The 16330-nt window shown below is 27.0% G+C and overlaps 4 protein-coding genes across 4 annotated transcripts; 1 reads left to right on the top strand and 3 right to left on the bottom strand.

The window, feature by feature from the left end:
• Window positions 1-326: 326 nt before the first annotated feature.
• Window positions 327-1234, bottom strand: OCT59_027288 (uncharacterized protein; the record flags this gene model as incomplete). The annotated part of the gene is made up of 2 exons (XM_066136864.1): window positions 327-522; window positions 999-1234. The coding sequence occupies 2 exons, from the start codon at window positions 1232-1234 to the stop codon at window positions 327-329; spliced, it is 432 nt and encodes a 143-aa protein (XP_065993309.1).
• Window positions 1235-6405: 5171 nt separating this feature from the next.
• On the bottom strand, window positions 6406-8300 carry OCT59_027287 (uncharacterized protein). The gene is made up of 5 exons (XM_025314915.2): window positions 8050-8300; window positions 7691-7949; window positions 7464-7604; window positions 7356-7388; window positions 6406-7288 (listed from the first exon to the last, which is right to left on the bottom strand). Exons 1-5 carry the CDS (start codon window positions 8217-8219, stop codon window positions 6878-6880), a joined length of 1014 nt encoding a protein of 337 aa, XP_025184102.1. The 5' UTR covers window positions 8220-8300; the 3' UTR covers window positions 6406-6877.
• A 1376-nt stretch (window positions 8301-9676) lies between these two features.
• OCT59_027286 (uncharacterized protein) lies at window positions 9677-10712 on the bottom strand. Its single transcript, XM_066136863.1, has 2 exons — window positions 10660-10712; window positions 9677-10580 (listed from the first exon to the last, which is right to left on the bottom strand). Exon 2 carries the CDS (start codon window positions 10569-10571, stop codon window positions 9948-9950), a length of 624 nt encoding a protein of 207 aa, XP_065993308.1. The 5' UTR covers window positions 10572-10580; window positions 10660-10712; the 3' UTR covers window positions 9677-9947.
• A 612-nt stretch (window positions 10713-11324) lies between these two features.
• Window positions 11325-15596, top strand: OCT59_027285 (uncharacterized protein; the record flags this gene model as incomplete). Its single annotated transcript, XM_025314917.2, has 13 exons — window positions 11325-11672; window positions 11766-11856; window positions 11948-12199; window positions 12280-12371; window positions 12438-12782; window positions 12859-12921; window positions 12994-13497; window positions 13567-13669; window positions 13759-13879; window positions 13953-14895; window positions 14967-15344; window positions 15427-15506; window positions 15575-15596. The coding sequence occupies 13 exons, from the start codon at window positions 11325-11327 to the stop codon at window positions 15594-15596; spliced, it is 3342 nt and encodes a 1113-aa protein (XP_025184104.1).
• Between the last annotated feature and the right edge of the window lie 734 nt (window positions 15597-16330).

Below are 16330 nucleotides of genomic sequence, written 5' to 3'. Positions count from 1 at the left end.
TTTTTTTTTTTAAAAAAAAACTTTAAATGTTTATTATTGAAAGTGAAAATGTTAACTTTAAAAAAGGATTCATTATTGCCTTTTTTAGTCCGAAAACGGACTCAGTATATAAAAACAAGCCGGAATTTCACTCATTTTTAGTTACTATTTTTAAGATTAGGTATAGATGCTCAACGCCCAATGCATTGCACGCAATGATTGTGCCGACATAACAGATAAAGATCATCCGTACTTTGTTCAAGAGTCACGTATATTTAATGTGACAGGTCTGTGCGACAATCGAACAGCGTTAGGAGGTTAAGCGGGCGAGTATGACATCATCATCATCACATGTAGAAGCATCTACGGATCCCTCGCCAATCTCTGGATCTAAAGCTTCGACAATCAAGTTCTTCTTCAGGGAGATCTGAACGGTCGCCTAAGGAATCATCAGTTGTTGCATAATCCGAGGATTCGCCTGCGGTGTCAAGACCAGTAACATCATCTGTAGAAACACCTGTGGTTTCTAGGCCTGTAACACCTCTTTTTTACAAAGTGCGAATGTTACCAATGTCACTATTAATTACGGCGGTGGTGATTTCAAAGGAATTGGTTCAGACGAGCAGAATTAGTCCTATTATTCACTCCCGCATTCATAGTTAGTTAAAGCTTCGCCAGAAATTTCACCTAAAAGTTTTCAGGGTGCAAACCTAGCTATTGTTTTTTCATAATTGTAATAGAATACAGAAGCACATGTAATATTCATTAATATCACTTGTGAATTTTATTTTCGTTTCTCTGAGTGAACAAGGTTGCCGTACAAATTACACGGATAATACAAATTACACCACTTGTAAAAACACGCATACAGATTATTCAGAACAGAGTCACGTGACTAGGACGCAGTAATTTTAATCTCGAAATTTTTTATAATATAGTGCGACCTCACTTCTTATTAGATCTGAAAAGCTGGATGCAGTAAAGGATTTGATACGATGAATCTTATCTTCCCCTATCACGTTAAAGATGTCATAAATTTTTCTTTTCTCTTGCGTATAGCTCCATTTATATTTTCCTCCTTGACTTCTTTGTTCAGCCTTGTATGCGGATTGCTTTGCAAAAGTATAGCGAGTCGCTTTGATAGAGCTTTTCCAAACTGAAAATAAAAACGAACTAACTCCCTGTTAGCTTTATTCCCACTCATTTCTGCAACATCAATATCATAATATAACGTTGCCGAAACAACAACTAACATGTTACAATTGTTACATGATGCGAATAAAAAATTCTATTTATTGGGGGAAGATAATCCGCTAAATTTGTTTGTCATCGATCATCTGTTACCAAAGATAATGACCGTAAGAACAACGCGCATTAGAATTCAGTTATAACATTATAAATTACTCGCACAGCTCCTTCAAGTTTCATTTTTACTCCATTCCTGTCTGGTTAAGAAATAAATGTCCGGTGATGTTTTCCTTCTCAAAGCCTCGTAAAAAATTTATCACCAAGTTCTGTGTCTTAATTTGGAATCTTCCCGTAAAAAATTGATAAAACTTTCCGTTTCATATTCTTTTAACCTGTCAGCTAGAGTGGAGGGGGAAGGCATCTTGCTTTCCTAAATACAAGAGCCCATAGTGAGAAAAACTCGTTTGCATATAAACATGATTTCTGGCATATACATACCTATCCTTGGTAATTTTTTTGTGAGAAGGTTTTTTGTGGGAAAGTTGGCTGATCTTCCACATACACCTACCTACGTGCTTTATATCTTGCTAGGGAAAAAGATAAGGAGATAAGTGATTAACATTATCGTATGATGTCAAGAAAGCTTTGAAAGCACACGAGTATGGAAATTTCATACCTCTTCACATGAAGATCTACCCTGCAAGACGCAAAGACAGTTAACTCTTGTAGATCTCGAAATTACAAAGTTCTCGGCCCTTCATAACATATACTTTTGTTGTCATTATTTTACTTATGTGGCAACCCCTGTACCATAACTAAGCATTTTTCACCTTTTCTCACATTTATTCGGGAAAAAAATAGAGGTACTGGTAACTTCATTTCGATTATACGCGAAACTAATATGTCGCACAGACTTGTCTGGTATGGATTGACAGGGTTTTTTTCTCATATACTTGGTAAGAAGTAAGTTAAAGGAATATTTTGAGAAATATATGAAATTAATATTACTGAATAATCAGAAAGTGATATAGCAATTAATCAATATTTGATATTGGAAATGAAAAGGTTAAAATAATAGTAAATTCATTTGCTAAAATAAAGTAACAAAAGATAAAAAGTTGGAAGATAAAAAGGCATTATACATTTAATAATTTTAGTTACTTCATACTGTATACTTAAATTTGCATATTAAATATTAATAAACAATTTATAATTATGTATAAGACTAATTTTTAATTCAGGGTGTTTTAATCTGGGTGATTTAACCTATTAGTAAATTTTATATAATTATATAATTTTGTAAATTATGGTTACAATCAAAAACAAGAAACATTATCAAGAATGTAAAAAACTTGGTTATTATATTCTATAATATCCAAATAAATAAAATCTATATAAAGTGATAATATAAATAATTTTTTTTTTAAAGAAAAAAAATGATTGATGTAAAATATAAATTTTAAGGAAGTGATTTAAGACTGATTTAATTTATAGCAAAATTCTATAATTATATAATTATTTAACAGTTATAATGAAGTTTCACAATTATTAAAGAAAAATAAAAGCCATTACAAAAAAATTTTCATAATTAAATTTTATGAAATAATTATAAATAACAAAAAAAAAAATATTATAAATAATAAATATTATTCTATTAATATAATATATTAGTACTAATATAAATTTAATGAGTTTTATTATTTAATATACAATTTATTATACAATAATTTGTGTAGATCTCAATTTTTTTGATTTTCTTCATTTTTTTAATTTTTTATTTTATTTAATTTTTTTATTTTATTTAATTTTTTTATTTTATTAATTTTTATTTATTGCTAAATTATTATTATACTTATTTTATTTAATTTCTTTATTATTTTTTATAACTTTTACTATAAATAGTATTAGGATTTACTCAGTTAAAAAAAGAAAATCAGAAGTCAAATTTTATATTAAAGTACTTGTTTCCAATAATATAATTTAAGATAGTTTAATTTTATCAATTATATTTTATATTATATATATGATTCTACATTATTTTATTTTCTTTACTAAATATTCAATATATTTTTATATAATTATTTGAGATAAAAGTTTTCTAATAACTCTAATTAATCTATTAAAGTATTAAAGTTTTCAGTCCTTTAATTATTAACAGGCTAATATTATAAAAAATTTTATAATACTAAATAAAATAAAAAATTATACTATTTATTATGTATTTTATGATATGTTTTGTATTAATTTATTAATAAGAATAACAGCATTTCTAAGAAAACTTATTTAATTTTACTTTTCTTACTTTTCATTTTCTTGCTTCTTTTCTTAATTTTTATATGTATTAACTTTAAAACTTTTTAAAATACTTCTAACAGAATTATTTGATATTTTAAGGTAAAAAGATTATTATTATTTAAATAAAATTTATTTATTCCTAAAATAAAGGTTTTTGTATTCTTACTATTCATTTTTTACATTTTTATCATATTATTTTTTAAACTGTAAGCAATTGCAGGTAAATTTGCCTGCAATTTTACCAAATTTTAGCTCTCATCTAATTTTATGAAACATAAAGCAATTTTAATAAAATTTTATTCCAAAATAGTTTAAATTATATATTGTACAGTATAAAGATGTTAGCCGTAATTCAAAAAAAGGCTGTAACACAAAATTTTTATATACCGTAATTAAAACTATAAAAATCTTATAGCCGTAATTTAAAATTTTTTAAAAAATAATTAAGGCTAACATTTTTAGTACAGCAATTATTATCATTTATTAATTATTTATTAGAAAATCTAAAATTTTCTACTGGTCATCAAAAGTTGTATTTTAAAATATAATTAATTATAGCTATATAAAAGCTTAATAGAATATATAGAATTTGGTATGAAAATTGAGAAACAACTTTTATTAATATGATTTTTGATGTTTAAAAGTAGGATTTTGACTTTATATAGAACTTTAATAAAAATTTTATTATGCATTTTAATTATATATATATACATAAAATTAATTTTTTATCTTTATTTTGTTTATTAAAATGCAAAATTTTTATAATGAAAAAAAAAGTTATAATAAATATTCAAATAGAGAAAAAATATGGTAAAAAAAGTTTAGATTTTATTATATAAAAATTCTGATACTATTTTGTGGTTAATTTCTTATTCAATTTTAATAATCAACTGCATATCTAACTCATACAATTTATGGTTAAAATGTAAATCAATTTGGCTGCAAAATTATATGATGATCTGCCCAAAATTAAAGAATTTTTTATATATATTATTTAGGAAAAATATATATCTTACCCTTATATAATGTTAAAATTTTACATCTTGTAATAAAAAAGAAATTCTTAATATATAAATAAACTTTTTTAAAAATATTTAATATATGTATTTTTCTTTATTCTGCAACTTTTAGTAAAACTTTTTTTCCAAAGTTTTTTTTTTATTAAATTATATGATATATTTAATTTTGGCCAGAATTAATGATCAGTATATAAAATATTCTTTTTTAAAATAAAGGATTTAAATATCACATATGAAAGAAAAATCTAAATTTATCCTATTATTTATAGTAAAATTAAGTGGATCTTATAGTCTACTAAATGTAAAATATAAAATATTTATACTAAAATATTCATTTTATATATGTTATACTTATAGAACTAAAATGATTAACAGTATATATATAAGGTTTTTTAAATAAATAATAAGTGATTTATATCAAAATAATATATAGTTTTTTGTATTTTATATAATTTCTATCTTACTACTTTAATAAATCTATAAATATAAACACGTCAAATGACCAAAAACAGGCAAAAAAATGGTGCAAATTGCATAAACTATTCACAAATTTGTATAAACTATTTACAAATAGTATAGATTAATTCGCAAATAGCCAAAAACAGCCAAGAATAGCCAGGATCCCGAAAAATACATAAAAAGGTCACATTTGAGTTTGCTTAAAAAGAACCTAAATTTTCATGAAAATCTTGCCTTTTTTAGATAGTGCTGGCCTAAATTTTATTGTTCGTTTTGATACTGGCTAGCATTATCATAATTCCAGCCCTGAAAAATTGCTTATTTTAGGCCAAAATCTTGCCGATCATTTATGACTTCCATATATATTTTTTGGGGTCCTGAATAGCCACTGCTTTTCATGCCATTTTTTTTGCTGATTTTTAGCATTTTGACCTGTGATACTGTAGTTTTTTTTAAAAAAATAGTAAAATTAAAAGAAATTAAAGTCTTTTTTTTAGCAAATTATTAATATTCTTAAGGAAAGATTAAATATATATAGTAAATATTGAATTTATATTTATATTAAAAATAATATATTATATTTTTAAAATCAAATAAGAAAAAAATTTTTCTTATTAATTAAATAACCTGTTATTTTGCATTAAATTGACTATAAATCTATAATACTAACTAAAATTATATAATTGTTATATAAATTTTACTTTTTATAAAAAGCAAATTTTCTATTTTATTTAATATTATATGATAAACTGAAAGTAAGATTATATTACATAATTTGGAATTTATTTATATAGGTAAATTTTACAAATTTTTTTAATTATATAAATTATTTAACTTTTAATAAAATAATTAAAAAAAAATATTTATTAATATTATTAAATTCAATTAGTATTAAATATTTCAAAAATTATAAATCATACCACTGTTATTTAATATTACAGTTATATGTATTAATTATTTTTTTATTTATTATATAATTTTTTTATTTTATATTATTAATAGTCTAATTAAGATATTTCTATTAATAAAATATAATTTATATTGCAATATTTAATGCTGAAATATATACTCTACAGTTTAATATAAAATGAATTATTTATATATTTATTTTAATATTATTTTAAAATTAATTTATTTTAATTTAATTTATTTTTTTATTAAATTATTATTATTATTATTTGAATATTTTAAGAAATTAATTATTTTTTTTAGTTTTTCAATTTTTTTGTGATATTAAAAAAAAAAGTATTAAGTAAACTTTTTAATTATTTTTAAAGGTGCTGAACAATTTTAATTAGAGTGATTTCTTCAGTTTAAGCTATAGTTTTCATGAAAATGCATACTATGGTATTGAGCACCAATGGTGTGATTTAGTAAAGTTGAAATATTTTATAAATTTTTTAACTTTTATAAATCAAAAAAAAAAACATTTAAAGAAAAATATTTTCAAAACAAATATATATATATATATTATAAACAAATTTAACTTTATTTTTATGTTTTACTTAAAAATATAAAAAAACAATACAATTTAAGAAAATACATTAACAAACTAACTATTTAGTATTGATAAATCAGTAAACCAACTAGTGTATTAGTTCATAAAAATAAATACACTTATAAGTTTGTGAATTTAATTTATATATAACTATTATTATTATTCAACAAGTTAAAGTTCATTAAAATCCAAATCTTTTTTTTTATTTCTTCCTTAAACACATTATACGAGTTCTGGTTTGATGTCATTATTTTATTGAATTAAAAAAAATTATAATTTTAAGGTTTAATTTACTGAGTTTGTAAATTTTACAGAATTATCATTTGAAAGGAAGTTAACTAATCGTATTAAAGTTTATATTTATAATTTGTAAATACAAATTCTTTATTTATCTAATGTAGAATTAAATACTTTTCGATTTCTTCTTAATTTATCCCCTTTAGCACTGTTTTTTATAGATATTTTCTATATCTTCAACGTCGTCTTTACTACCCAAAAAAATAGGACATCTATCGTGAATCTTCTGAGGAGTAATATCCAATACTCTTTCTTTGCCAGTAATAGCTCTACCACCAGCTTGCTCAGTAAGGAAAGCCATAGGAAAACATTCATATAACATTCTTAACTTGCCGTTTTTAGATTTTTTATCAGCGGGATACGCGAATATACCACCATACAATAATGTACGATGTACATCTGCTACCATTGATCCAATATACCTCGCTGAATATGGATTCTTACCTTCAGGAGGAAATTTCAATGAATTAAAATATTCCGTGCATGATTCATCCCAATATTTAGCATTTCCTTCATTAACTGAATATATCTTTCCACGTGTTGGGATTTTAATCTAAAAAATAAAGGAATAGTTAGTTAGCTTTTGGAAAATTTTGAAGATAATAGATCCCGATACTTACGTTAGGATGAGTGAGAATAAATTCTCCAATGGCCTAAAATAGTTTTAGAAAATTTTAGTGTGTGTTTGAATGTTTTAATTAACAAGCTCCTCAAGAAGGTAAACTTACGTTATCAAGAGTATATCCATCTACTCCATTACCAACTGAGATGACCATATTAGCAGAACTACCATACATACAATAACCAGCAACGACCATTTCACGACCAGGTCTCAAGACATCCGAAATTGTTCCATTAGATCCATCTTTCTAAAAATGAAGGTTTTTAAATAAGAGACAGTTTTTTTGTCTCGAAAATATAAAATTCTCTTATAAATATAATATATTACACTTACAATTTTATAGATACCAAATATAGTACCAACATTAACACCAGCATCAATGTTAGAAGAACCATCCAATGGATCAAAAACGACACAATATTTTCCTTTCATCTCATCTTCAACGATAATAGCTTCATCATCTTCTTCGGAAACCATTACAGCTACTTTCCCTGATGAACGAAGTGCATTAATAAAAATTTCATTGGAAATGACGTCGAGTTTTTTTTGTTCATCTCCTGAAATATTAACTGCACCACCGGCAAGTCCAACTCTAATTTTTTAAAAAGAGCTTCTCAGTGAGTGATAATATCAAATTAATTTTTTTAATTGAATTAAATAGAACTACATTAATGACAAAATTCGAGACTTACAAGTTTAATAAGCGAGCTTTTCTAACATTAGTTGCTACGAATTTACATCCAAGCTGAACAGCATTTAATAATAAAGTCAAGTCACCACTAGCTTCTTTATGTCTGCGCTGTTCGTCGAGAACGTGACGAGTTAAAGTAATAATATCAGTAGTAACTTTTTCTTCAGACATCACTAATTTTTAAATGAGCTATAATATTCGTAGCAAAATGATAACGGATGCATGGGATAATTATAAAGCCCGTTTATAAGTAAATTTTCAATTAGAAGATCCTTTCTTTATCATATGAATTAAATAATCAATAAACTCCTAAAATAGAAATCCTTTTTTCTTTTATGTTATATAATTAAAATAATTATCTTAAATTGGATAGTACTTTGTCGTACAAATGGTTAAACGAAAAAAAAGATTGAAATACCATTGAACAAATTTAAAATTTTGGTTTTATCATAAAATAAGCTTAAGTCTCTGGCAATTCTTTACAAATTCACGATATTCGGGTAGGTCATCAATCTGTCCACGAGAGATTAAATATTATCGTCTAAAATCCTACGTAGCTTGAGATGATGTCATGATAGCGAACATTGATTGGTAACTAACTAAATAATCGTTTACGAACTTTTTAAAAATCTTATTATTATCTTGTTACCTGGAAATTCTGGTCAGAAGACTCATACTTTCATTAATAACGATTAACACAAATGAGCGGTAATATAATGTTGAATTATATCAACAATTCTTCTTGATGACAAACTTACCCAAGTTAGCAATAAAATTTTATAACCAGGAGTAGTTACTAAGAACTTGGCAAAAAGGTTTCGATTCTTTCAGTGATTACTCCTTCTAGCAGCGAGTTAGTGGATTTAGCGGATAATAAAGTGTTTCTATAACAGATTTAAACAATTATTCTAGAAAACCGCTTAAACATTATAAATTAACTTTCAACTATTCCAGTTTCACATTAAACTCTTAAGGAAAGTGCTTTTATTTAAAAAAATTATGTTAGGAATCGAAAGTATATAAATAAGGAAGTTAATCAGACTAAGTAATAAATACCTTTGACTATCTTGTACAATTCATTGTCCAATGTTTTAGGACTAGTACTATCTTCACCTTCTCGGCAAACATTAATTTGATTTTATGATATCGGAAGCACAAGTTTCCATTCAACTCTTCAAGACTAATCGTCAGTTTGTCATGCTTACGATAAGGAAGAGAATTTTCTGAGAATAGGATACAAGATCTTATCTGGAATTCAATGTTCACTCCTTAATTTTCTTGATAATACATGTGCACAAGGTATAAAGCGCACAACAAAAGTTCATATATTATCATAATAATAATTTGAACTAATCGAAGATAACTATAATGGGCATTTCTTCTAATACCGACAATACCGACAATCGGACACAAATAATGGAATTTTATAGTTCAAAATTAATCAGATAAATTTTTAAATTTTTCGTGTTGATGTAGCAGTATCCAATCGATTATATCAAATCTTACCTTTAATATGAGTTGTATGTAGGTACGCTGTGAGATGTTTAACGAATAACAAATTTAACTATCTTAGGAAAAATTCGTTTATCATCATAACTAAATTGTAAGTAATCCGGACCAAATATATTCATTCATAATTCGAATAAGAACTTTTATTGCGAATAACTTGATTTTTAGAGAAAAGAATTCAAACATGACAATTAAAAAGAAATGTTGTTTTTTGGATACGCTATTTTCTAACTCTAACCAACCAAAATTTTTTCAAAAAATTTCATATTAGTGCAAAAAAACTAGCCTATATAAAAAAATTGCCCGATAAAGACAATAAAATTTAAAATTTATAAAAAATACAAGTCTTAAAAAAAAACAAATATTCAATCACAGTAAGATAAAGAAGATCTAAAGATTTGAATCTTCCACCAATTCGTCTTCCGTAATATCTTCACCACCACCGGTCGCCATATGGAATATACCCAAATCTAGTCTAGACTTAATTCTTCTTAGTTTCTCATTTCTCGCTTTATCCTTTAGCTGAACGGCATTTCGGTTTCTTAAAGGACCATGATCTCCACCATACGACCTCAAAATTCTAGCCCATTGAGTGCCGAACTCTTTCATACCGTTCTCCAAAGCTTCTAATTCCAAAGATGTCCAATAGATACGCTTTTTCATTTTACGAAAATGATTAAAATCTTCTATATTGTCAGAAGCTGTTCGTTGTGAGGTTGATTTAGATACAGCTACTGAGGGTAGTGAGGGTAGCGGAAAATGAGGTGATGTTATTAGAATTTGTGATACCAGCGATAATTCTTTGTTTGCTTTGAATGGAGAACATTTAGTGGGTGTAGTGGGTGTGGTCGGCGTAGTATCGCGTGCGGTTCCATTATCATCATCTGATGAGTCTGTCGTTGTTGTGCTGATTGGCGACGCGTCTCTGTATTGCTCATCAAAATTAGAGTTATTCGAGCTCTCAGAGCTTGAACGTGAATTTGACTTTTTAATAGATCCTCGTGTATTACTCATATTGTTCGCCTACTAAGTAAAGAGAAACAAAGATGGACAAGGTAAGACGAGGTGTAATAAAGAGGAGGAGTTTTATTCGAGAACTTACACAAAAGAAGAGAAAATAAAAAATTTTTTTCAAGACGATGTAAAAAAAAGTACAGTTATTAAACTTCGTGAAAAATGTTGATGATGTATAAAAGAATCAGAAACAACGTGTTAAAATAAACAACTAAGTAATCATTCACGATTTAATGAGATAATCTACTGTAACTTCGTGTAAACTACATCACGTTTTTTATATATTTCTAATTGGTCAAAAAAATACGGAAATTTCCGAAATTCTTTTCACGTGCTTTAAAAGTAATGTAATACAATTTCGTACCGTTTGTTAGTACAACATTTTGTGACACAAAAAAAAATTTTTTATGGATCAAATTTCCCGCTTTCTTCAAAGTTTGAATATTTTAGAGAAAAAGTTAAAATTTTTGTAATTCATAAAAACATTTTAAAAAACGACAAGATAAAGAATCATTGTTATTTTTTTTTAATTTCTAGAAAAGTAACTTTAATTAAATAAATTGAAAAATTGATTAATTTAATTTAATGTAATTTATGAAAATACAAATCAAACATTTGATTACAATAATAAATTTATAATCAAATTTTTAAATTTATTTAAGTATTCTTAATTTATTTAGTCTATTAAATCACCAAATAAGTAAAAACAATCTTTTTAATACATATAAGAACAATACATGTTCGAATTTAATTATGAGAAGGGCAGCAAAGCGTAAAGTAAGCTACGTAATAACACACAATAAGGATGATCACGGTCATTTACTAGGTATAAACAGTTTAGCATTAGATACCACTACACTTAGCTCATCCGGTAAACCGGAAGGAATATTATATAGTGCGGGAAGAGATGGTGTGATTAATTCATGGGATTTACATTTGCCTTTAAGGAAACAAATTATGCCAAGATATAGTAATTTGAATGGTATTAATAAAGCTGAAGATGATAAAGGTGAGAAGAAAGAGAATGATGACGATGACGTACCTTTACAAAAATTTAATGACGAAAAGAATTGGGAAATTGATGAAGAGGCATTAAGTTCGGTAGGAATTTATTATAAATAAATTAAAATTTTCCTTTTCGAAAAATTTATTTATTTTTTTTTTTAAAAAAAATTAAATAAATAATAATTATAGCAACCAACACCAAAATCAACATTCCGACAATCATTTCAGAGTCATACGGATTGGGTAAATGATATAATACTATGTCACAATAATGAAACATGTAAATATTTCTATTTAAATTTATATTCTCCTTTTTACTTATTTGATTCTTTTTTTAAAAAAATTCTAACATTAATTCTATTCTCTCTTAGTGATATCATGTTCATCAGACAGAACAATGAAATTATGGCATCCTCATAAAACATCGGCGCCACATACAATAGGATATCACACAGATTACATAAAAGCATTGGCATATGCTTCAGGACCTGGATGGGTAGCGAGCGGAGGATTTGATAGAAAAATTGCTTTATGGGATGTTAAAGAATGTAGACCGCTGTCATCATCAGGATCAAGTGTTAGTAGTCTCGCAGGATTTTCGGAAAAAGAGTTTCAACCTATAGGTATTTTAATTAGTTGATGATTATAGGGAAAAAGGAAAAAAGCTGGCAATTTTAATTTTCTATTCTATTTTTATTTTTAGTTACAATAGCTGAAAATTCGCCTAAATCTTCGATATACGCGCTGGCGTGTAATCCATCAGGATCAGTTCTCGTATCTGGGTCGCCCGAGAAGGTAATTTAAAATTTTTATTTTTTTATTTTTTATTATTTTTTGACATTCATTCTCCTCTTATCGCAGGTTATTAAAGTATGGGATCCAAAATCTGGTAAAAGAATAACCAAATTATTAGGGCATACAGATAACATTCGAGCATTATTAATCAGTGACGATGGAGAATTAATATTAAGCGGCTCATCAGATACCACTATAAAATTGTGGTCACTATCAAGACAAAGATGTATTAATACATTTACGATACATTCAGATTCAGTGTGGTCATTGTATTCTGATCATCCCAGATTAGAAGTATTTTATTCTGGGAGCAAAGATGGACTGATTACTCGTACAGATTATAGTGAGTGTGAGGAAATCAGTGACGGAGAATGTATTGCCGTTTGCAAAGAAGATGCTGGAGTTGTCAAGGTAAATAAACGAGGAATAAGGAAACCTTTTTTTTTTTAAAAAAAAAGTTTAATGTTTTTTTTCTTGATTTGTTTAGCTTGTTGCTTTTGATAATAAATATATATGGACGGCAACTTATGATTCAGGCATTAAGCGATGGGTAAGTAACGTAATTTTGGGTATTTTCTCTTAAGTTCAAATTTCAATTAATTACTTTCTCGCATTTCTATAGCAAGATATACCAATGAGAAAAAATAGAAGAAAAATTTCAATATCGTCGTCACCACCAACATCAACATCTACATTAACATCTTCCCAAAATATGTCACAAATTCCATCGTCATCTTTAATAAAATTAACATCAGCCGTAACATCCTCACCTACTCATACTACATCATTATCGCCACCAATAATAGCATCAGATAGTGAAGTGGCAACTATATATAGCGTAGCGATGGATGACCATTACATTGATATAGATTATGAAGATCCAATACCTGTTCGAGAAAAACCCGATCATATAATAAAAGGACAACATGGATTAATTAAATATGTTATGCTGAATAATCGTAGAAATATACTTACGTTAGATAATAGTGGTGAAGTTACTTTATGGGACATTATAAAATGTGTTAGAGTTAAAGTCTATGGTAAATGTAATATTGATGAAATTGCTCAAGAAATCAATACAACCGAATCTATACCAAATTGGTGTTCCGTTGATACAAGAATTGGTGTAAGTAATAAATGTGGTTTGGTAAATATATAATTTATTTACCAACTTTTTCATTATTTATTTAAATAGGCGTTAACGGTGCATTTAGATGAAAGTAAATGTTTTGATGCAGAAATGTATGCGGATGAAGCAGATCTATCAGATGATGTAGAAATACGAGATGATCAGAGGAGTAAATAGAATTAAATTTTTATATTAGTTTCATTTTTGCGATTTCTGTTATAATTACTGATCTTTCCACTCTTCTCTTATTTGCAATAGTTAATCTTGGCAGATGGGTATTAAGATATTTATTTGCAAAATTTACTCAGGCAGAAATACAAACATATGAAGAAATACAACAACAACGACAATTAATGCAACAACAACGACAGGGAAATAGGTATGAAGGTGACGAGGTTGTGAAAATAAAGATAATTAATTAATACTAATATTACTTTCTAATAATGTAATAGTTTATTTACAACACAAGTAAATGTAAATATACCACCACAAGCAGCAACATCATCAACATGTACATCACCAACCACAACAAATCCTAATCCTATTAGTGGTAATATTAATCCACCATTGCCACAATCACCAACTACACCTTTAGCAGCATTTACGACTGGTCCATTTACTGCACCTGCAACAACAAATTCACAACAATCTGATTACTTTAGTGGATCACATCATTTAAATTCTCCCGCTACTTCTCCAACCACTCCTCCTGGTAACCCCAGTAACAAAGTTGCCGAAGGAGAAAATAACAATAATAATGGAAACAATACTGGCGCTTCTACTTCTGCTAGTAGTAGTGTTGTTACTACTACTATACAACCACCACCACCTGCATTTGTTAATCAAAATACTACTAATAGTGTATCTATTAGTTTTATGAATAAATTTAAACATACATTGAGGAGTGGTAAAATTTCTAGAAATGATAGTAATAAGCCGGAAGAAACTAGTAACAATGGTGGAGGCAATACAGGAAATACTACTAGTAATTCAAAAAATTCGACTACTACTGGCAGTAATGAAGCGAAACAACGACAATCTCAAGAAGAAAATATTACTCAAAAACAACAAACAATTGATGATACAGCCACAGCAAGTTTATCATCATCACAAAATATACCAACACCAACACTATATCATCATCCACATCATCCACATCATTATTATCCAATAAGACAAATGCATCCATTAATACAGCCACCATTTGTCACATACCCGGCTAATGAAACTCCTGAATTACAATTACCACAACATACTACCGTGATAATAAGCGAAGAAAGTCATGAAGCTTCTACTAGTGTTGATTTATATAGAGGTACTGTTGAAGATATGGAAAGAGATGCTGAGATTATCGAACAAAAGGCTCCTACTTGGTTAATCGAATTTCTCATTAAGGTAGGTGAGGAGAGAGAGATTTAGGGGAGATTTTGTTTAAATTATTAACACTCAATTTTTTTGTTATGTAGAATAAAATACCGGCTAAAGAGCCCATAAAAATTAGCTTTATATTGAAGCCACATGAAGGTTCGGAGTTAGACGAATTACCAAATGGCAATGCTCGATTAACAGCAAATAGAATGTTGAGAACAAGGAAAATATTAGCATACATAGTAGAAAAATTAGAATTAGATCAACCGTCAACTTCACCTATAAATAATAGTAATTCGGTAACAGAATCGGCTGCTACTAGTGAATATCTCGAAAAATCTTTAAATGATAGTAATGAAGCGAATAATAATGATCAGGAAGCAAATAATACAGGGCAAATTGCTACTAAAGCTGAAGAAGAAAGAAATAACGCTATGAAACCTGAATTATGGTTAGAATTAATTTGCCAGGATCAGGTAATTTTTATTTTAAATGAAAGAAAAGTATCGTATATTAGAATAAGTATTAATATCTTTTATGTTTTTGACTACAATTTAGGTGTTATCTCCTACTATGACATTGGCTACTATTAAATCTCATATATGGAAATTTTCTGGTGATTTAACTATGACTTACAGGTATGTATAAGGAATACATTTTTAAAAGAATGGAACAAGTTTATAATAATAATTTTTTTTTTTTTTAGAATGAGAGTGAAGAGCGTTTAGCGCATAATGAGACAGAAAAAGATGAGCTTAGTATTATTGTTATTTATAAATTAAATAAATTAACTAATAAAATAGACTGTCAACCATGTTTGCAAGGACACGGGTTAAATATTCATTTTTTTTGTAGAATAAATATTTTTATTTATTGTTGAAATAATAATATAATAGTTTACCTGGATAATTTAAAATAATAAATCATTTTATTTTTTAAAATTGATATATTACGTCTTGCTTATTAACGGTTCGCCGCGGCAGTTAATTGATCGTGGGAGTCGTGATAAATATTATAAATGTGAAAGATCTGACATAGGTGAATGAGTGTGATTTTAGTCACTCGTTTATCATTGTCATATTGTCCGATAGAAGCTGATCTTCATATGCAATCATTATTTAACTTCGGTCCGTTACAAAATTTAGAAATCCAGATATCATTGTGAAGGAAATATGGCTGTTATTATATGCTAAAAGATTTCTTATTGTTTTATTAACCCATATTAAGTGGTACAAAATTGAACTTGTAAATGTTCTTACCACGATATTATCAACCAATTTTTTTTAAAGCAAACTTAAAATAAACTAATATTGATCGCTGATTATAATTTGCCGAAGAAAGAACTCACATTTGTTTATCACGGTTTTTTTTTAGCAGTAAAAGGATTTGATTAAAATTTCTCGCCACTAAACGTATATAAGTTGAGTCTGTTAGCTCAAAATCAAAAATATCAAATACCATT

The sequence above is a fragment of the Rhizophagus irregularis genome, chromosome 7, assembly GCF_026210795.1.
Source record: "Rhizophagus irregularis chromosome 7, complete sequence".
Taxonomy (NCBI): Eukaryota; Fungi; Glomeromycota; class Glomeromycetes; order Glomerales; family Glomeraceae; genus Rhizophagus; species Rhizophagus irregularis.
Note: the sequence above shows the minus strand (reverse complement) of the source record. Positions and strands in the feature narration are given on the sequence as shown.